Raw genomic sequence first — 22,331 nt, 5'->3', positions numbered from 1 at the left:
GGCATTAATGGAGGGATGCTGATAATGGTAGTAGTTGTTTGCTTGCTTGACGTCGCTCACGGTGCTGCTAGGCGACAAGCTTGCCGCCCCTCAGTCTTCCTCCTGTCCGTAAAGGCATCCTCCTCAGCCACCTGGGAACCCAGAGTCATCTTCTCCCTCCTAGCAAATCTGTCAGTCCTGCCTCCAAAACGTACTCCTGCTTTGCCCACTTCTGTCCACCTGCACTGTCCCGTCCGTTATCATCGGGGTCGCCACCTCTCTCATCTGGGCGACTCTGGTGCCCTTCTCACTGCCCTCCTGTCGCTCTTGCCCCCGTGATCTGCCTTTTGCGCAGAGGCTCAAGAGCTCTTTTAGAAACAGGAATCAGATGGTTCCACTTCCCTCTGTAAATCCTGTCCCTGAGGAACAAATTCCAGCTCTTCCCGCAGTCTGGCCCTTGCCTACCTCTCCTCTGCCCTCGGTCCCTGCTCCTCCCTCCTCTCTCACCAGCTTCTGGAACATACTGCCTTCTGGGGGCTCCTTTTTTTGCTTTCAGATATGTGCATTCACTGTTCTTTCGGTCCCTTGAGTCAGGTGGCTGGATACTCCTCTTCCTAGAGGCAGTCTCTCCTGAAATGGGCTTTCTCTGGGACCCCTCCACCCCCGCCATCTCTATCACATCACCCAGGGGTTCAGGGTAGGATGAGAACGTGGCAAATCTCTTCACGTTTCTATTGCCCTCAAGTGGCAGGAACCATAGCAGGGCCATGCCTGGGTTGGATTTGCCCCTCCCCAGCGTCTGGTGTCCGCTCCCATGTCTGTGGTGGACTCACTTCCACTCAGCTGGAAAAGGCCTCACAGGTAGGTGTGTGGCAACCCTCCCATGAAACAGGCAACCAGCCCGGACGCAGGACAATATTGTGCTTCTGTTAGCCTGAGCAGAGGTTGACTGAATAAGGGAGAAGAAGCAGTTTGAGTGGAGTGTGTTCTCCTTTTTTCTCTCAACCTTTCCTACTCTTCTGTAGTCACTGGAAAAGCTTCTGAGAGGGCTGGTCTCCAGGGGGGAGGGAAATCTTCCCAAGAAAATGAAAATATCTTACTTCTCTGCTTAAAATCCTCCTACGGCTTCTCAACTCACTGAGAATAAAATCCAAAGAACGCGGAGTGGCCTCCAAGGCTCGGAATGATCTGCCCTTCCTCCCCAACCGGGGTTATCTCTCCGGTTCACCCACTTCCTCTCAATTCACTAAGTTGTTTCCTCTGCTCCAGGCACCCTGACCTCCTTGCTTGAACACCCTATCAAGTCTCTACCTCAGGGCCTTTGTATTTGCTGTCCCCTCACCAGAAACACTCTTCTAGATACTTCATGTTGTAAAGTTTCACAGGCAAGGTAAACACAACACCAGGCAAGGTGGGCACAATGCAAGATTTATTAAAGGCACTCTCCGGCGAAGTTTCAGGACTCCGGAGAAGGGGAGCCAGGAAAGTCAAGCCGGGAGGAGGTGGGCACTCTAGGGCGAGGTTCCTTGACTCCGAAAGAAGTCAAGGAAGTTGCACTGGGAGGGAGTTGGTGGAGGTCTTTTATCGGGCCAAGGTAGGGCATGGGCTCACATCCATATATGGTAGGGTATTTGGTGATCGGTGGGTACAGGGTACGGGTCCTGATACTTCTGTGTCCTGCATAGGTATCGGGTTACCTATGGAGGTGTGACCTGGGCATACATCCTTTTGGCGGGAGAGTCAAGGGTTAAGGAAAGGGTTGGGGGGGAGCCTGGAAGGCGGTCATTTCTATTGTTCCTCCTGCACTCCTGAGCCTTCCAACCCAACACATATCTTGTTCCCTCCCTTCATGCCCATCCTAGCCCAGATGTCTCTACCCCACATGCACTCACATTTGCCCATTAGCATTCTTTGTTCTCTTCTATGCTTTATTACCCTTTATCATTTATCACCATCAGATATTTAGTTATGTCTTTTTTCTTTCTTTCTTTCTTTCTTTTTTTTTTTGGTATTGTATTTCACTCTTTCACTGGCATGTAACCCCCTGAGTTGTAGGAACTTTGTTTCACTCACCGTTATAATCTCTAGATCCATCAACAGCTCCTGACTCATAGTAGATAGTCTGAAATTTATACGGGGGAATGAATGAACGATAGAAAAGGGTCAACTTATGGGATCCTCGTTCCAGCCTCCCTCCTTGTCCTGTACTTGCCCCGGCCAACCCAGAAAGACAAAGATTGTGCTGAAGAAGGAAGAATGATCAATTGAACAAGGGTTTAGGAGGCCTAGTACTCAGGCTTTCTCAGTCTGCTGGGTAACCACTTCAGTAGTATGCTTTCTGGGTTAAGAGAATTGGATTGGTTTTGGATTTGAATCCTTTTTGAAACCCACTTTCTACCTGGATGATATTTCAGAAATTAACTCCATCTTTCATAGCTTTTCTTTCCTTATCTGTGCAACAATGAAAAGAATACCTACATTCCAGTATATCAATTGAGATGATATAAATAAAGCCAGCTGGATAAGAAAGTTATTTTTATTGTCATTCAGGCTTTTTCAGTTAGTTTTCCTGGGAGTATAGTCATCATTATCCCATTCTTCCCACCTCACTGAGGCCAGAGGGCAAAACCAGAATCATGGGTTGGAAAACCCTGTGGGATTCCTGGAGCCGATTCTCAGAGGAAATCTCTGTTGAGAATAATACCAAGGGCCCTGCAATAACCTGGGGCAGAGTCTCCACAGTGCAGGTGTGGGGCTGAGATAAGCCAAGGATAGAGTAGTAGACTTCAGAAAATCTCTGGAATTTCTGGTTTTTGGAAAGACCCTGTAATGGATGTTTTTCTTTTGCCCTACCCGCTTTTTTTCCCCATTTCTTCTGGCAACAGTATTCTTTCCTAAGGTAAAGTCTATGTATGGGATTCAGACTGGGCTCTGAGCCCTGTACCCTGTCCCTACTTCCTGCCACAGGAGTGAGCACGTGACCCAGGATTCGCCAATCAGGTGACACCATGCCCCTAGCCATGAGGATTGATTCAGAGTGGATATGTAATTCAAGCTCTACCAACAGGAGACTTTCCTGGGACTTTATGCCAGAACTATCAGGAAAGACTTGCCTGTTCCTCTGGAGTTACTGAGGATATGAGTATAGCATCTTGCTACATAGAGAGCCTATTCAAGAACAAAGTCACACAGAGCCATAATGTGGGGAGAGAGGGCCAACCCAATGGCATAGTTTGAGCTTTTAGAACCATCCATGTCTGAGGGCAGCTCCATCTCTTCCACTGTGTGGCTTGGTGCCTAACTTGAGTTAGGTCTCTGTCACTTACTATCCAGACAATTCTGACTAGCACAGGCCTACTCAGCATCCTGACTACACACTTCTGTAACCCTGGAAGCTGGAGCCACTTAACCCCACCTATAGCTGTAGCCCTGCCTTTGATTCCAATCTGAACTTGGTTTTGAGGAACTGTGAGATGCTAACCAGCGTTTTGTCTTATTTCTTCTAATGACAGCCCCTTCCTTGCACCCCAGTCTCAATAACTGAAGCCCTGTCTTCCGTCATTATCCTGGCTCTTTGCCTTTGCAACCCTAGGATGGACAGGCTCTGAACTGAGGACGCCACAGCTAGAATCCACAACCTACTTCTACGTGTCTTGACTATTACCTGAGCCTGTCTGGACTTCCAGCCTGTGATCCATACCGTCCCATTTGATGTAAACTACCACCCCAGTCCCTGTGCACCATGGGTCTCCCCGTTTCACAAATGGCCCAGTTGTAGTTTGATCGCCACAGGGCCTCACAGTACAACTGAAGGCAGCATTTCCCAAGCAGTGGTCTATGGGACTCCACTCAGTGGGATGGAAATAGATATTCCGTTAGCATGGAGGGGAAAAAACAAAGCTGGCAACACTTTTTCTTTAATTTTATCTTTTAAAATATAAAAAAATGGAGTAGTATTTTACGTAGGGGTCACCTTCTAAAGTCAGTACTTAAGGTAAAAATCATGTCTTGTCGGGCGCCTAGGTGGCTCAGTTGGTTGAGCCACTGCCTTTGGCTCAGGTCATGATCCCAGAGTCCAGGGATCGAGCCCCGCATTGGGCTTCCAGCTCCATGGGCAGTCTGCTTCTCCTGCTCAGCTTCTCCCCTCTCATGCTCTCTCTCTGTATCTCTCTCACTTTCTCAAATAAATAAATAAAATCTTAAAAAAAAAATCATGTCTTGTCAACACAAGGTTGGTAAAACCTTGAGTTGTCCACAAGGCACAGCAAACAGACCTTCTACCTCCCAATAAGCCCATCAGAGCCCATTTCCCCCCAGTTCTGGAATAAGTTGCCGTTTTTCCAGTTTTGCTCCAGGTGAAGATTTAGGGGGCATGTAAGGTGGAGAGTGTGTATCTAGATTCATAGGTAGGGTGACAAGATGGTTACTCTGTCGAAAGCATGTGGGAACAGACTGGCCAGGATCTCCAACTTGGGGACCCCATCTCAAGCCTGGTCTGGGGCACCCATTCACTTAGTCATTGCACTGTTGAAATTGTGCTATTCCAGGCTCCCATGGAACATACATTGCTGGGTTTGAGGGAGTTAAATGTGTGGAAGATAAGATTCCACCTTGTGAGAGAACAAAATTTATCGTTACAAGTCTCTCTCATGAGAATCTGTTCTTATATATTGCTTTTAAGAAATCGTGTGCCAAGAATATCAGGAAATCACGTCACCTGTTTCATGGAATTGTGATGCATGATCTATGTGTTGGGTCGGGCCCAGGAATGCAGGGGAACAATAGAAATGACCGCTGGGGCCACCATCTTCCAGTCTCCCTGCCTTCCTTAACCCTTGATTCTCCTGCCAAAGGGGTATACGCCCAGGTCACACCTCCATAGGTAACCCGATACCTATGCAGGAAACAGGAGTATCAGGACCCCCACTCCGTACCTTCCTATCACCAAATACCCTACCATATATGGATGTGAGCCCATGCCCTGCCTTGGCCCGATGAAAGACCCCCACCAACTCCCTCCCAGTGTGACTTCTCCGACTCTGCTTTCCAGAGTTGCGGAATGTTATGCCCCAATAATGGGTCTGTGATTAAAGGAGCAAGACTGATACAAAGTGAAAGTCAAGCGAAAGCTTTATTTCGCACCAAGCACCAAGAATCAAACTGGCTGGCCAGGGCCGTGCCTCTTACAGAGAGGGTGACCCCGCTCTCCTTTAGGGACTGGCTTTTAAGGGCAAAGGCCATGTGGTTGGGCCTGGCCATGAAGAGGTGTCCAATGAAATTGTTTAACACACAGAGAAAACTGCACAATGTTGCTAGGTGACCAATTGAATTACAGTTTCACCTTGGTTAGGATTGGCTCCCAAAGGGCTCCCAAAGGGCAGGGCCCATACTCCTTGGTAGCTAGGGAGACAGTATGCAACCCTCCTCCACACACACACACACACACACACACACACACACACACACACACACCCCTCACTGATTGGATGTCTCCACCAGGCCTGACCCATCCTTGCATCTGAGCTTTGTTACCTGAGGCTGGTTTCCCGGGACTTGTTTTTAAGTAAGTCCCCTGTGGGAAGGGGAGCAGGGACAGTTTAAGGGTTAAACAACAAGGTTATTGTTTAACCTCAATGGAATCCTCTGGCTAAAATATAAATATATAAAATAGGTCCTTACATGGAACCTCGACCAAAGGTACCCACCTCCTCCTGGCCTGACTTTCCTGGCTCCCCTTCTCCTGAGCCCTGAAACTTCACCGGAGAGTGCCTTTAATAAATCTTGCCTTGCACACACCTTGCCTGGTGTTGTGTTTACCTCGCCTGCGAAACTTTACACTATGTACTGGTGCATAAAGGAGCATTTCCTAACTATGCTCCTTGTCTTCAGTTCCATGATATCTGGCTTAAGTAACGTGTCTTATTTTAGAATTTAACATATGTGTTTATTATTTAGTGTTTGTCACATAGTAAACATATGCATCAAATTGCAATAATCCTAGTAATATTATTAATAATAAGAATTAACACTTGGTGAGGGCTTGCCATACACCAGGTATTTTTAAAACAACTTTACATTTAGTAACTCATTTAATCCTTACAACAACCTTTGTCCCCATTTTACAGATGAGAAAACCAAGGCTCAAAGCAGTGGAGGATTATGGAATCCACCTTTCCAGACCTCAGATCCTGGGTGTGGGCTTTGACAGTCAAAGGAGACAGTGCATATGAAAGTGCTTATTATATACAAAAAGATTATTTTTTAATTCTTTTTTTACTCAAGTATAATTAGTAGTTTTATATTAGTTTCAGGTGTATGATATAATGATTCAACAATTCTATGTATTTCTCAGTGCTCATCAAGATAAGTATACTCTTAATCTCTTTTATCTGTCTTACCCATCTTTCTACTTCCCTCCCCTTTGGCAGCCACCAGTTAATTCTCTGTATTTAAGAGTCTGGTTTTTTGTTTACATCCCTTTTTCCTTTGTTCATTTGTTTTGTTTCTTAAATTCCATGCATGAGTGAAATTTAACTGACTGACTTACTTCACTTATTTCACTTAGGACCCTCTAGGCCCATCCATGGTGTTGCAAATGGCAAGATTTCAGTCTTTTCTATGACTGAGCAAAATTCCATTATATATCTCCTACATCTTCTTCTTCTTTTTTTTTTTTTTTTAAAGATTTTATTTATTTATTTGACAGGCAGAGATCGCAGGTAGGCAAAGAGGCAGGCAGAGAAAGAGAGGGAAGCAGGCTTCCCACTGAGCAAAGAGCCTGATGCGGGCTTGATGCCACAACCCTGGGATCATGACCTGAGCTGAAGGCAGAGGCTTAACCCACTGAGTCACCCAGGTGCCCCCTCCTACATCTTCATCATTCCTTTTCAGTGGACACTTGGGTTGCTTCCGCATCTTGGCTATTGTAAATAACGCTGCAATAAATGTAGAGATGCACGTATCTTTTCCAAGTAGTATTTTCATTTTCTTCAGGTAAATACCCAGTAGTGAAATTACTGGATTCTATGGTAATTCTATTTTTTTAAGTCAAAATGATTATTTTTAAAGATAGCTGCTATTTGTAGAGCTCTTAACCTATGCCAGACATGGAGAAGTGTTTTCCATGCCTTTTCTTATTTAATTATGACGATTCTATTAACAGATGCAGAAAGGGAGGCTCAGCGGGTAAGTGACCTGGCCAAGGAAACTAAGCCAGGGTTATAAAATGGGTTGCTCTAACCCTTAGCCAGTAAACTACACTGTCTGACCTTAGCGATGCAAGTTCTCACCACCATCACCATCATCATCACAAAGAGCAATGGGGCATTAGCCAGTAAGGAACTGTGAATTAAAACCACAATGAGAACCACTCAGTAGGATGCCCATAATCCAAAAAACCAACAAGAGCTACTGTTTGGTAAGGATGTGGAGAAATTGGAACATACATTGCTGGTGAGAATAGGAAATGGTGCAGCCGTTCCAAAAACGGGTGGTTACTTAAAATGTTGAAAATAAATTTACTGAATGATCTTTCAGTTTCACTTCTAGGTGCAATACCCAAGAAAACTGAAAACATGTTCATGCCAACAGGCATACACCCGTATTCATAGCAGCATTGTCCATTATTCATAATAGCCCCAAACTGGAAACAACTCAAATGTCCACCCCCTCCAATAAAGGTCCATCCAGACAAGGGAATATTACTTGGCCATACAGAGGAAGGAAGTAGAGATACATGTTTCAACATGAGTGCACCTTGCAAACATGATGCAGAGTCAAAGAAGCTAGACAGAAAGGACCACATAGTGCACAATTCCATTTCTATGACATGTCCAGAATAGTCCAGTCCCAGAGACAGGGTGAATCAGTGGGTCACCAGAGCTACAGGGGAGCAGAAGGATTGGGAGTGATGGCTCAGGGCTATGGAGTTTATTTTTGAGGTGATGAAAATATTCTAGACTTCATTGTGGTGATGGTTGCACAAGTCTGAATATACTAAAACCCACTAAATTGTACCCTTCATTTATTTTTATGAAGATTTATTTATTTATCTGAGAAAGAGATCAAGTTCGCCAACAGGAGTAGGGACAAAGGGAGAAGGAGAGCGTAGAGCTGATAAGCCTAGAGCTGATGTGGAGCTCAGTCCCACAACCTTGAGATCATGACCCGAGCCAAAATCAAGAGCTGGACACTCATCCGACTCAGCCACCCAGCCTCCCCTAATTTTTTCCCTTTAAATGAGTGAGTTGTGTAGTCTGTGAATTATATCTCAATAAGCTGTTAAGAAACAGACACGAAAAAGAGCAAGAGGGGGCCTTCTGACACTAGAGAGGACAAGTTACATTGACAAGTCTGGTCCTATTCCTCCCCTCAGCAGTGATGACTCAGACAGATGCCAGGATTATCACCAGGTAGGCCCTGAATCCTTGCCTCCTCCCTTGGAATCCAGGGTGTTGCCCTGTTTCCTACTTTCCCCAGGCAGGCCCTGCCCAGCTTACCCTGGCAGGCCTGGGGTAAAACCCAAAGTGTGGCTTTGTCTCTTGTGGCTTCTTTCGGCAGCAAACTGGCACTGTTTCCTCCCGCCTGCAGCTGCTTCCCCACTACCCCAACCCCCTCCGGCCCCAGCTTGTTATGAGGGAAAAAGATTTAAAACCATGAGGAATTCAGGATGTGCACCAGAAGCTGCACCTTGGGGACTTTTGGGCTGTCAACCGCTGCAGACGTTTGGGGTCGTCCCCACACCGCACTCACCCGATGTAAGAAAAGACCAGCATGTGCAGGATCCACTTAATGCTTCCATAATTCACGCTCTGGATCCGGAGGACTTTGTTTGTCTCATACTGGAAAATGCATTTCCAGTTGCAGCAGGCTGACATGGTGAGAGGCTCACTCTCCACCAGGGTCTGGACGAGGGCTCAACGCCCCCAGACCAGCCACAGCAGATCCACCAGTAACAGGAAAATGAGACTCCCTGATTCTTAGCCGCAGCCTTTAAGTTTGAGTTCCTCCAGTGACGGCAGAGTGGGGGCGGGCCCTGGCAGCTGCCCCAGATGTGGCTGGGGATAAACAAGAGAAGCGAAGTCCTACAAGCCTGGCTGGCAGATGACCCTGCTCCAGCCGGCCTCCCCCAGATGCCTGCACAAAGATGGTGTTCAAAGGAAGGGCATTTTTAGCATTCTCCCTTATCCCCTTTTCCCTTTCACTTTTTTGGACTCCTTTCAGTTGGGGGAGAGGGGCAGGCCTTCAAATGTCAGGAGACCCAGTGCTTCCATTGTGCCTTAGTAAAGGGCCTAGATCTTTCTGTTGCCTCAAGGCCTACTCATAGACTGACTGATCCTTTTTACAACCCTTTTGTTCAACCCCAGATGTCTATGAATGCAGGGTGAATGAAGGTCTTCCTCTTCTCCCTCTCCACATTTCCTCCACAGCACTCTGGTCTGTAGGTGATGGGGGGGGAATCAGAATTGCTGGGGCCGGGGCGGGGAAGGACTTTATTTCTGTGCTGGATATTTCCTGCGTGACCGTTGAGATCTGTTGAGATCTGCTCTCTGCCCTGTCCCCATTTATGCCCATGACCTAGGCCAATCAGCCTAAGACCGTCAGAAACAAACTTGCCAATGAGCAAAATTAGGTTTACTGACTATTTCAGTGAGAAAGAGCTCGTGCCAGAGGAACTACCATCAAAGGGACAGAGTTAGGGTAGGGTTATGGGCGATGGTGGAGTCTTGATTAAATTTGAAAGCAGATTTTGATAAGCTCAAAACAGCAGGTTTGTATAAAACAGTCAACCTCAGATCTGGATTGCAACGTGGACCCAGGGCTCTGCTTCCTTGTCAGTGATAAAGCTAAGACAGCTGTTGAACGTTGTGCCTAGAAACCCTTTATCTGAAGCTCTGGTCCAAAGGTGCAAATTGAGGCCACTTCTGTGTGGCAAAAGTGGAATATTTCATTCTTACTGAGGCAATTTCCAGTAGCAGATTTTCTGATAGTCTTTGAATTTAGAGGATGACGTTTCTCAAGAAGAAAGCAACAGAGAGAGGCACCTGAGTGGTTCAGTTGGTTGGGCGTATGTCTTCAACTCAGGTCATGATCCTGGGGTTCTGGGATCGAGCCCTGCATTGGGCTCCCTGCTCAGCAGGAAGCCTGCTTCTCCTTCTGCCTGCTGCTCCCCCTCCTTGCACACTCTCTCTCTCTCACTCTTGTTCTATTTCAAATAAGCAAATAAATAAAATCTTAAAAGGAAAAAAAAGGAAAGCAGCAATGACAAAAAAGATGAGGGAAAGTAGTATTATCATTTTACAGATACAGTAAAATACTGTTTCCTATTATTTTTGTAGCTGTCTTTATCCATTTCTGCTCTTCCAACCTGTTAAGTGGCCAAGGTATTTTTACTTTTGCAGTCCGACTTAAATTTCACTTTCTCACTCAGGTGAACGGTATCAGGAGCTACCTTACCTCCTGGCTGTCAGTTCAGGATGCCGGAGAGCAGGAGGAAGGTGAGATTGAACACACATTTTCTTGGCCCTTCTCGCAGTGCACATGGCAGGGCTCCTGGCCTTTCTGCTGAACTCATACACTCATCCCTCTTGCTCTTCCCTCTGCTTCCTCAGCCTTCTGTCTACTATTTCTCCCACCACCGCTTCCCGGATACTGTTCTTAATAAGCTTACCAGTGAGTTCTCAGTTGCCATATTTAGTGATAGCTTTTATTTTTTATTCTTTTTGACCTTTTGGACCAACACCATGTATCACCTCTTGAGCAGTTTCTTCCCTTGATTTCAGTGACTCCCCTGGGTCCCTTCTTCTAGTTTCTCATCTTTTTTCAAAAAAGATTTTTTTTATTTATTTATTTCAGAGAAGGAGACAGAACATGTGCTCGAGAGAGTGCACGAGTTAGGGAAGGGCAGAGGGAGAAGCAGGCTCCCCACTGAGCAGGGAGCCCAGCGATCCCGAGGCTGGATCCCAGGACCCTGGGATCATGACCTGAGCCGAAGGCAAATGCTTACCTGACTGAGCCACCCAGGCACCCCTAGTTTCTCATCTTTACCTCTGTGACTCTTTGTCTTATCTTTCTATGACTCTTCTCCTTTTATATGTCAGTTCTAGTAAATTCTGTCTCAGCATTTTTTATATTTCTGTAAGTCATGACAAGACAGGTTACGTTGCAATAACAAACAGCCACCAAATCATGGCTTAAGAACCACAGATCACCCTGGGGGCTCTGATTATCCTAGTCTCTCATAAAACAAAACTAATGGAACAGCCTCTATCCTGAACTCTTGAATGAGAAATCTGGCAGGTCTTACAGCGGCAGTTAAATACTCTGAACTTGAGGCACCTGGGTGGCTCAGTTGGTTAAACGTTTGACTTTTGGTTTCAGCCCAGGTCATGATCTCAAGGTCCTGGGGTAGAGCCCTGCGTGGGGCTCTGTGCTCAACCAGGAGTCGGCTGGAGATTCTATCCCTCTCTCTCTTCCTCTGCTCCTCCCCCTACCCCTCATGTGCACACGCATGTACTTGTGGACTCTCTCTCTTTAAAATAAATAAATCCTTAAAAAAAAGATTTTGTTTATTTATTTGTTAGACAGAGAACACAGCAAGGGAAGCTGTAGGCAGAGGGAGAAGTAGGCTCACTGCTAAGCAGGGAGTCCAATGTGGGACCTAATCCCAGGACTTGAGCTGAAGGCAGACACTTGACCTACTGAGCCACCCAGGTATCCCTAAATAAATAAAACTTAATAGAAAATACTCTGTTAACCATTTATATGTCTTCTTTGCAGAATTGTCTCTTCATGCCTTCTACCCATTTTTTGTCTTGATTATTTGTTTTTTGGGATGTTGAGTTTGAGAAGTTCTTTATAGATCTTAGTTACCAGCCCTTTATATGTAATATCATTTGCGAATATCTTATCCCATTCCATTGGTTGCCTTTCAGTTTTGTTGACTGTTTCCTTTGCTGTGCAGAAACTTTTTATCTTGATGAAGTCCCAACAGTTCATTTTTGCTTGTTTCCCTTGCCTTTGGAGATGTATCATGAAAGAAGTTGTTGTGGCTGATGTCAAAGAGGTTACTTCCTGTGTTCTCCTCTAGGATTTTGATAGATTTCTATCTCACATTGAGGTCTTTCATTCATTTTGAGTTTATCTTTGTGTGGTGTAAGACTGGTGATCTGTATTAAGGATGGCATGTGTTGTAATGAGTATTGGGTGTTATATGCAAATAATGATTCATGGAACGCTGCATCAAAAGCCAATGATGAACTGTATGGTGACTAACATAGCATAAAAAAAAAATACTCTGATCTAGAAATGGTACACTCCCTTTTGCCTCCAACTTATTGGTGAGAACTAGTCACTTGGCCCCATCTAACCACCAGGGAGCCTGGAAATGCAGTCTCACCATATATCCCTCTCTGTGCCCAGAAACAGAAGAAGCAGACATATTTGGTAAATAGCACTAGTAACTTTTGCATTCTTTCCCTGAGAAATTTCATCCACACACATTCTTTTAAAGAATCACCAAATGCTGAAGGAAAAGGGGATGGAAATAGGGGTACATGTGTATATCATGTGTTTAACTACACATGGAGTATAGCTGGAAATAGGCCTACCACATAATCTGGGGACCCAGTGCAAAATGAATATGTGGGGTCTCTCATTCAAAATTAAGAAATTCAAGATGGCAACAGCAAAGCATTAAATCAAGCTCAGGTCCCTTCTACACGTGGGTCCTTATGTAACTGCATGGGTCCCATGTCCATGAAGCTGGCTGTTTCTGGAAGGATGTATAAGATGGCCTCTGGGGAGGGAACAGGGGGATTTGTCAGTGTTTGTCAAGCAACTTAATTATCACCTTTCTATGAAGTTTTTCTATCATACTCACGCATTACTTTTTTAAAATCAGTGGTAGATTAAAAAAATCTGTATCTTCAGACCAAATCTGCCCTCTGAGCTCCATACCTGTATAGTCTGTGAACCTCCAGACCTAAAAATCCCATAGATATTTAAAAATCACATCTTCAGGATGGCGTACTTCCCCACAAAATAATAGTGCATTTAGGGACTGATTCGAGGGAGAGAGTAGAGACACGATGTGGACTACTTTTCCTTTAAGGTCAGCTTGAGGGTGATTTTTAATAGGAGGTGTAGTTGTCAAGGGAAGATTGGGGGAAGGGATAGCTAAGATGGAAATATTTGAGTCATTCAAAGTGGAATGTCAGGAATAGTGGTTCCTGTTTCTTTGTTAAGTAGGGAGTCAGATCATGAATACAATTGGTCTTGGGGACTTAGGTGAATTTCTCTTCTAAGGAGTGTGTGTGTGTGTGTTTCTGGTTACAGGTCAGAAAATCAAGTGACTTTCTTTAGCAGAAATGGTAGTTTTTTGAGGAAACACTGTTGGCTTACAGAACTCAAGTGCAGGAAACACGATAAGAACTTATTTACAGGAAAACTAAAATGTCCTGCTCTGAGGTGGCTCTTTCGGTTTGTTTGAAGCTGCGTTGTCCTGCCTCTGTCTGTCTCTCTCCAGCCACTGTGCATTTTCCTAAACACAGGACTTCTCTGCTCCTCTGGGGGCATGTCACCAAACAAGGCCATCATGGCATCCACATTAGGTGGCCACAGTTCACATCAGACCCCAGACCAACTGCTTAATTCCAGAGTCCCAGAGGAGTGAATCTGATTGGTTTAGTTCTCTGTCTCTGGCCCAGTCACCTAAGGCTGTGGGCAGGGTCACAGAAGAAACCTGGGGTCAGGGGCCTACTGGGGAGGAAGGGGTGGAAGGAGGTGAAAGGGGGTCGAGGAGGAGGGGGAAGGGGTGAAGGGCGATGAGAGGGAAGGAAGGAAGGAAAGTAAGGAGGGGGAGAAAGAAGTGCGACTCTCGGAGAGTAGCAGTTCCTAGGCTGGGAGACTCAGATTCAATAATCTGCTCTTCAGGTGGGACAACCCTGAGGCGGTCTAGGCAGTTTCCCAGAGGTCCCTGGTGGGATTGAGTCCCAGATGCCTACGGCAGTGACCTGTTCTTCAATACTTGCTGTATTGGCTGCCTTCCCTCCCTGTCTCACTTCCCCACTGCCCTTCCTGGCCTCACCTCCCAAATGAACTACGTGTCCCTGAATCCTTGCTTCAGGGCCCACTTTGGGGAAGCTCAGTCTCTTTCAACCTCCGGTGGCTACTTGCTGTTAAGGAGTCAGGAATTTACCCCAAGAGCAATCGGTGGGTCTGTACGCAGAGTGGTGGCATGACCTCATTTACACTTCAGTAAAATCACTCTGGCTGCACTATGGAAAGTGGATAGAAGGGGCAAGAGTGGAGACAGGGAGGGGATCTGCCCAGGGCGGGGGTATGGTGACATGGAGGGGGACTGACGGTGGATCTCCGAAGGATCCAACACAAAGGGGACTAAGAGGCATCAAGGAAGGAGAGGAAAATGCAGAAAGAGTGTGTGCCTAGGAGCCAAAGGAAAAACGGTTCCAGAATAAACCAGTGACAACAGGAAATAGTAAGAGGGATATAAAGCTGTGTGAGTCAAGGCCCCTGGTGAGGAAACTGACAGAGAAGCTAATGGAGCGGATGGAGTCAAGTACTGAATGCAAACGGAGTAGGTGCGAACTTAGCAAATGACAGAAGCATTTAAAATCAATAGAGAGAAAGTACTCCAAATGTGCTCTCAGAGCAACTGGCTAGACATTTAGAGGAGGTTGGTGGAGGCAGGAGGGTGTGGTATTCTCACTTCCTAGATTTCAAAAGATGTGTAACTGTTTGAAATGTGATAGAATGATCAAAAGAAAGCAAAATCAGCTACACAAAGGGACGTGCAATTCAATGTTCTGTTTGTGTTTGTGGTGTGCACATTTTGCATTTTGGTAGAGAATCCAAACAAAGAGAACTGGATGCCCCCTCTTCTTTAAAAAAAAAAAAAAAAAAAAAAAAGATTGATTTATTTATTTTAGGAGAGAGAGAGAGAGCCTGTGTGTGGGAGGAGCAGAGGAAGAGAATCTCAAGCAGACTTTTGGCTGAGTGAGGAGCCTGCCACAGCAGGGTCAGTCTCATGACCTTGAGATCATGACGTGAGCTGAAACCAAGAGTTGGTTCCTCAGCCAACTAAGCCACCCAGGTGTGCCTGGATGCCCTTTGAAATAACTCAGCTGACACCACACTTTCTCCGGGCTGCTGGTTGGTTCTTCCTTCAAACTCTGTGTCGGTGTCAATATCACTGTGAATTTTCAGTAAAGGTACAATGATAGGAGACTCATACCCCCCTTCAGGAGTACAATATTTGAGCCAGGAAGTCACTGTGGTTTCTTTCGGCAACTGGAGCTATAAAGTAAAGTATGTCAAGTGATTTCCCCCCTCTGTATTTCTCCATGGCTGTTTCTCGTGAACACGCCTTTCTGGTCCTCTCTCCCTTCCCTCTCATCCTTTAATTCAGAATTCTTATAATAAATTGCTCAAGAGACTGCTGCTTAGGGCTGTCACAGAGTCAGGAGAGAGTCCAGTGCCCTGGTATTCAAAACAGTTTTTCTTTGAATTACACTAACCAGTGCTGCCTAACTAACCACATGTGGCCATTGAAATTTAAGTTAATTAAAATTGAATGGATGGGGCGCCTGGGTGGCTCAGTGGGTTAAACCTCTGCCTTCGGCTCAGGTCATGATCCCAGAGTCCTGGGATTGAGCCCCGCATCGGGCTCTCTGCTCAGCAGGGAGCCTCTTTCCTCCTCTCTCTCTGCCCACTTGTGATCTCTGTCTGTCAAATAAATAAATAAAAATCTTTAAAAAAAATCGAATGGAATTTAAAATTCAGTTCTTCATTTGTACTCACCATATTTCACGTGCTCAATAGCCACATATGGCTTATACTGTTAGGGCCAATTTAACATTAAAACCTGTTAAACCCCTAGGGCCTACCTGGGCCTACTTAGCCATAGTGACTCCATGTTGCCTAGGTAGCCATTTTGTTGTTTAATAAATTCCTCAGCAGTTACCGATATTGGTTCTGGGTAACCGTTGCTAAAACACACACCTAAAATAAGGCCAGACAGGTAAAAGACATCCAATCAGCCAAAGCCATATACGTAGAGGTCTGCGGTTGTGCCCTATTAAAACTAGCCTGTAAGACTAAGGGGGGTCGCTCTCTTCGGAGGCGGCCCTGGCCAGTCAGTCTGACTTCTAATGCTTGGCATAGAATAAGGCTTTGCATAACTTTCACTTTGTCTCAGTCTCGTTCCTTTGATAACGGACCCAACAATACTATGTTAGACAGTGAAGATACGTACACCATTGTACACCATTGTAGAAAGTTCTCTTGAACAGCCCTGCTGACTAAATCTGTGGGGTAGAAGAAAAGGTGAATACAGTAGCAGCTAAAGGTAAGGGCTGGTCTAGTCAGATGGCATCCATTTTCTGTGTGAAATAAGAGGCAGATGTGCCTGAGGAGAGAGAAAGACAAGGCAGAGGGCTGGGAAGTTTGATGAGAGTGAAGAAGAATCAAAACAGTTGCTATGGTGAACAGGAGAAGAGCCAACAGGGAAAACAGGAATTCCAGTGTGGAATTGAGAATTAAAAACCATGAATTAGTTATTGCAACATCTGTGTGACTGACATAATAGGAGCCTGGGGCCTTCCCACCTACAGGACTCACCTCACACCTCCACATCTGGGGACCCATTAGGCCTCCCCAGGTGGTTCAAATAGTTTTAGAATTTGTAATCATTGGCATCTACCATGTCTATTTTGGTCTTTTACATTTGTTCCTGAAACAGTGTGAGTGAAGCTACGTCTCTGCCTCTTCTTCCCCCTCAGTCACACTTTCCTGGGGCTCCTCTCTCTTGCCAGCCCCACAACACAGAGCCGAAAGCTTTCTTTGCCTCCCAACTCAACCCAGGCACTGGGAATGACTGGCTCACTCAATTTGTTCTGGGTAAGTTTGCTCTCTGCTTCTCAGGAATTCTGGATTTCTTTTAATCCCAGAGTCTCCCCTTCCCTCCACTCCATCCAAGCCCAATACACACATCCTCCTTGGAACTTTAAAAATCTATTTCCTGAGCAGGACAGTTGGCCACTTCAGGTAACTGGGTTTTCAACCCTTAACACAGAGGGGATGGGTGGGGAAAACTGGGGATTTCCTTTCAATGGTGGATGACAGAGAAGTGTCTGGAGATTGGAGAGGACAAAGGACCCATTGCTCTCTCTGTCAGTCTTAGCAGAACAAATATGAAAATAGAATAGAAGGAAATATACATTGATCCAGGGATGAGCTTTTGCTGGAAGTTGAGAATTACGTTATTAAAGGAGATTTTTTTCTGAAGGTAACAGAATACCAGACTCAAACTGGCCTAAATATAAAGGAAGTTATTTTCTCATATATAGGGAGGGAAAATTTTAGAAGGAGTTGACTTAGTGGCTTGAAAACATGACCAAGGATCCAGGTTCTTATTCTGTCTGTCTACACTGTCTTGTTGGTTCATCCTCAGAAAGAAAGATAATAAATTCTTCTGTCTCTTTGATCGGAAAATCTTTCCCCAAGTCCCTTTCTTCTCACCTCACTCTACTCTCTAGTGCTAGAAGTGAATCACACACCTGATCCTCCCCTGGAAAGAGAGCAGAAATGACCATGACCCAGCAGAAATGACCATGGGACCCAACATGGACCTATCATCTGGGTTGGAGTGGATATTGGGCAGTCACCCATAATGTCTGCCACTCAAGCACTTGCAAAGAAGTGGCTAAAATGAGGACCGGGCAGCTCCTGAGTGGCTCATTTGGTTGAATGTCTGACTCTTGATTTCGGCTCAGGTCATGATCTCGGTATCATGGGACTGAGCCCTGCGTTGGGCTCTTCAGTTGGTAGGGAGTCTGCTGGAAATTCTTTCTCTCCCCCTCCCTGTACTTCTCTACCCCACCCCACTCACAAGTGCTCTTCTCTCTCTCTCTCTCAAATGAATAAATCTAGGGGTGCCTGGGTGGCTCAGTGGGTTAAGCCGCTGCGTTTGGCTCAGGTCATGATCTCGGGGTCCCGGGATTGAGTCCTGCATCGGACTCTCTGCTCAGCAGGGAGACTGCTTCCTCCTCTCTCTCTCTCTCTCTCTGCCTGCCTCTCTGCCTACTTGTGATCTCTGTCTGTCAAATAAATAAATAAAATCTTTAAAAAATAAAAAAAAATTAAAAAATTTTAAAAAAATTAAAAAAATAATAAAAATAAAATGAATAAATCTAAAAATAAAATGAAATGAGGACCAGGAAATTTCTGCTGGATAAGGAAGGGAGTGAAGGAAGGAGGGTCCTGAGAAGGATAAAGTAGAGGGGTCAAGGGATCCTGGAGTTCAAAGAACTGCTAAGCCTGAAATAACTCAGATCAGAGGATACAACCGGTGGCCAGAGAAATGGAAGACTTCAGAGGAAGACTCGTTCCAGGAGAAACTGACGTTCAGGATATGGCCAAAGGATTCGGTGGCTAGAGTAGAGGGAAGGCAAAGTTCAGTGGAATGAGGAGGGACAAGAGCCAAGGGGCCAGGAGGTTGACCAGCTGTTGGGTCATCTTACAAACATTAAAGTCCTCAACACGGTGGGAGGAACTGGGGTGGGGAGGAAGGATAAGTGAGATACCAAAGTCATCTGAGAATAAGGATTGATTGATTGATTGATTGATTAGTAGACATCAGCAATGAAAAGGCATAGAAAGTGGTTCAGCCAGATGCCATGAGACTCAGAGTTTACTCAAGACAGACAATCACAGATCTGGAACTAGAGGTTCGGAGTATGGAGGACACCAGGAGAGTGGAGAAAGGATTAACATCCTCTGGGGAGGGCTTCAAGGACTCTTAGTGGGGAGCTGGGTTGTACTTGGGGCAGGAAGTAGAAGGCACTCTGTGTGCTGAGGTCATGACATAAAAAAGAGAAGAGCATGCCCTCCATTCTTCTCTTTCCCCTTCTCACAGGCTGGAATGAAACCCAGAGGTGAGCCATCTTTGACACAGAGTATCAGAAATCATACTCCTCACCCACTATTCAATACAGAAGCAAGTGCAAAATAACTATTTCCAAGTGTCAGTTAATCCCCAGAATTTATCAGTTTTTGAGGATTTAGCAGACATTCAATTGTCCACTCAAAATCGATTCTCTTTTTCTTTATTAACAGTGTTCCCAATTTTGTTCATGTTTCAAACCATCAGGAAAGATAACCCTATACCCAACTCAGAGGTATCATGTTAATCCCATTCTACCTATAGGAGTGGGTACAAAAGCCCATTATGGCCACTGAAACATGAGGTAACGTGTTTTAGGGATCTTCTGAAGAAGGAGGTCATTCCTAAGAGACATGAGAAGAGACAGCCTTTCTAATGTGACATGCTCAGGATGGCAGGGCAAAACAAGGGAAAGAACTTGGCTAGAGCCACTGGGTTAACTACTTTGGAAGCCACCCTACCTGGGACTTTTTTTTTTTTTTTTAAAGATTTTATCTATTTATTTGACAGAGAGAGATCACAAGTAGGCAGAGAGGCTGACAGAGAGAGAGGGGGAAGCAGGCTCCCCGCTGAGCAGAGAGTCCAATGCGGGGCTTGATCCCAGGACCCTGAGATCATGACCTGAGCCGAAGGCAGAGGCTTAACCCACTGAGCCACCCAGGCGCCCCTGGGACTTCTTTTTTAATACATGTTATTTAAGTCATTTTAACTGGGCTTTCTTTAACTCATACCCAAAGCATTCTGATGTAAGAAACATTGCTGGGGAACCCTTGTGAAGTTCACTGGAAGGCTTGCGGACAACATCTCTAAACCGCCCCCCCCCCCAGTAGACAGGGATACAACATACTGGTATCACAGGGAACAGCATCCCCGAAGTCCAGAGATAAACAAGGACCTAAATGCCAAGAGGCAGACATTCCTGGGTGCTGGCAGGTGTCTTAGGTCCATCACGCTGGCAGGCCACCTCCTCTGTCATCTTTTCCTTGGTGTCCTTGCCCTGGCAGCTCATGGTAATGGATCGTGGAATATGCTGTTGGATGTGGCTCAGGTACCTGCTACCTTGTATACCCGAAGCCTCTATTTCCTTCCCTTTCTTCATTCCCTGTGACAGTTCCACCAGCTTCCCTTTAATCCAACCAGCACAAGAGATGCTCTCACTCAAATGATGGATGGGTTGACTATCTCTAACTTTCCACAACCCAAAAACTTTTTTAAAGATTGTGGTAAAATAAATATAGCATAATTTTCTTTATCATTTTAGCCATTTTTTAAAAGATTTTATTTATTTATTTGACAGAGGGAGATCACAAGTAGGCAGAGAGGCAGGCAGAGAGAGAGAGAGAGAGAGAGAGAATGAGAGAGGAGGAACAGGCTCCCTGCTGAGCAGAGAGCCAAATGCGGGACTCAATCCCAAGACCCTGAGATCATGACCTGAGCCAAAGGCAGAGGCTTAACCCACTGAGCCACCCAGGCGCCCTCATTTTAGCCATTTTTTAAGTGTACAGTTCAGTGGCATTAAGTACATTCCCATATGTGTGCGTCACTATCATCTGTCTAATACCCTTTCATCACCTCTAACTGAAACTCTGTCCTCATTAAACACTGACCCCCCATTCTCTCCTCCCAGCCCCTGGAAACCACTTTCTGTCTCCATGAACTGGACTACTCTAGGTCCCTATCTAATTGGGAGTCATACAATATTTGTCCTTTTGTATCTGGCTTATTTCACTCGGCATCATGTCTTTCAGGTTCATCCATATTATAACATGTGTCAGGATTTCCTTCCTTTTTAAGGCTGAATAATATTCTTATTGTGTGGATAGAACACGTTGTGTTTATCCATTTGTTCATGATGGACACTTAGGTTGTTTCCACTTTTTTGCCTCTTGTGAATAATGCAAGTACAAACATGGTTGCACAAATTTCTGTTCATATCCCTGTTTTCAGTTCTTTAGAGGAATATAGCCAGAAGTGGAATTGGTAGGTCATATTCTAATTCTGTGTACTGCTTTGAGCAACCAAGTTTATTTACTTGCTTACTTACTTATTTTTAAAAAAAAATTGTTTTTAACCTACCAAGATATCCATGTGATTGACAGCTTCTCATTTTTAACTCAAAAGCTAACTACAGGGGCACCTGGCTGGCTCAGTTGGTGGAGCTTGAACTCTTAATCTCTGGGTTGCAAATTTGGGCCCCACATTGGTTGTAGAGATTACTAAAAGAATAAAATGTTTTTTAAAAAAAGTGACTATATCACTCATGGAAGGGGAAATGCCTTCTTTGTATTAGTGAGTCACCATCTCTGTCATTAAAGCAGAGATTAAAAACCATTTGTTTAACAGCAGCAAGGCATTCAGATCCAGAGAATAGAGGAGGAAAGGAGAATAGAGTTGTGCTGAGAAGGTGGAAATTTAGGATTTGAAACAAAAAGCAGGAGCAGAGAGATGGGGGAAGGCAAAGAGGAGGTGGGGGCCGGCCTGTGGCACGAAGACCCACCAGCGCCATGGGTCCCTAGAGTGATCGAGAATAGAGAATTTCTTCTTGGTTCTGGACTCCCAAGAGGCCTGACCCAATTACAAATTCTCTTCTTGGTTTTTTTTTTTCCCCCCTTTTGTGAAACCCTGTCTTCCATACTTCTGTCTGAACATGTGCATAGTAAACCTTTGTGTGAATAGAAGGCAAAACCTCTGTCTGTCTCTGTAGTCACACCACTTCTAACACCAAACGTGTGGGTTTTCCACACTAACCAGTTCTCCAACTATGTCTGGACACCCAGCTGGGTGTCCTACAATTCAATTCTGACACGAACTACCTGGAGTTAGTGTAGAGCCCACACGTGAAGGGCTCAGTCCCTTAAGGCTGCCCCACTTCAGATGGCAGTCACAAGCGATGCGTCCCCAGATGACTGACTCAGCTACTAATCGGGGTTCCTACAACTTCTTCCTTAGGCTTGGTAATTTGCTATAGTGGCTCATAGAACTCAGGAGAACGTGTTTATTAGTTTATTATAAAGGATATAATATAGGATACAGATGAACATCCAGATGAAGATGTCCATCTGGCTGGAAGGGTTCTGAGTATAGGAGCTTCTGTAAGTTGGGGTGCACCACTGTCTCAGCATGTGGGGGGATTCACCACCTTGAAGCTCTCCAAACTCCATAGTTCAGGGGTTTTTATGGAGGCTTGATTAGATAGGCATGATTAATTATTAACCTAATCTCTATCTCCTCCTTTCCCCAGAGGATGTGGGCAGGGGTGAAAGTTTTAAGCTCCTAGTCATGGCTTGGACTCTCTGGTAACCCTCCCCCATCCTGAAGCTCCCCAAGAGCCCATCAAAAGTCACCTCACTAGGACAAAAGACCCCTTTTTTACCCAACAAAATTTCAAGGA

At 45.3% G+C, this 22,331-nt stretch overlaps 2 protein-coding genes across 6 annotated transcripts in view; one reads left to right on the top strand and one right to left on the bottom strand.

The window, feature by feature from the left end:
• P2RX7 (purinergic receptor P2X 7) overlaps positions 1-8,997 on the bottom strand; it is a 48,272-nt gene extending 39,275 nt beyond the window's left edge. Inside the window, exon 1 of the mRNA XM_082698433.1 lies at positions 8,731-8,997. Within this exon, the coding sequence (XP_082554559.1) occupies positions 8,731-8,855 (125 nt within the window). The 5' untranslated portion in view covers positions 8,856-8,997. The remainder of the gene's footprint in view (positions 1-8,730) is intronic.
• Positions 1-22,331, top strand: part of IFT81 (intraflagellar transport 81) — a 192,450-nt gene that overhangs the window by 66,582 nt on the left and 103,537 nt on the right. The window contains exon 3 of one of the 5 annotated variants that reach the window (XM_082698415.1): positions 10,409-10,475. The exons of the other annotated variants lie outside the window; for them this stretch is intronic. The gene's annotated coding sequence lies outside the window, so the exon portion shown is untranslated. The remainder of the gene's footprint in view (positions 1-10,408; positions 10,476-22,331) is intronic. 5 annotated transcript variants of the gene reach the window in all.

Source organism: Mustela nivalis, assembly GCF_964662115.1.
Source record: "Mustela nivalis genome assembly, chromosome: 14".
In the NCBI taxonomy this organism is placed as follows: Eukaryota; Metazoa; Chordata; class Mammalia; order Carnivora; family Mustelidae; genus Mustela; species Mustela nivalis.
The sequence above is the reverse complement of the archived record's forward strand: the minus strand, read 5'-3'. Positions and strand labels throughout refer to the sequence as shown.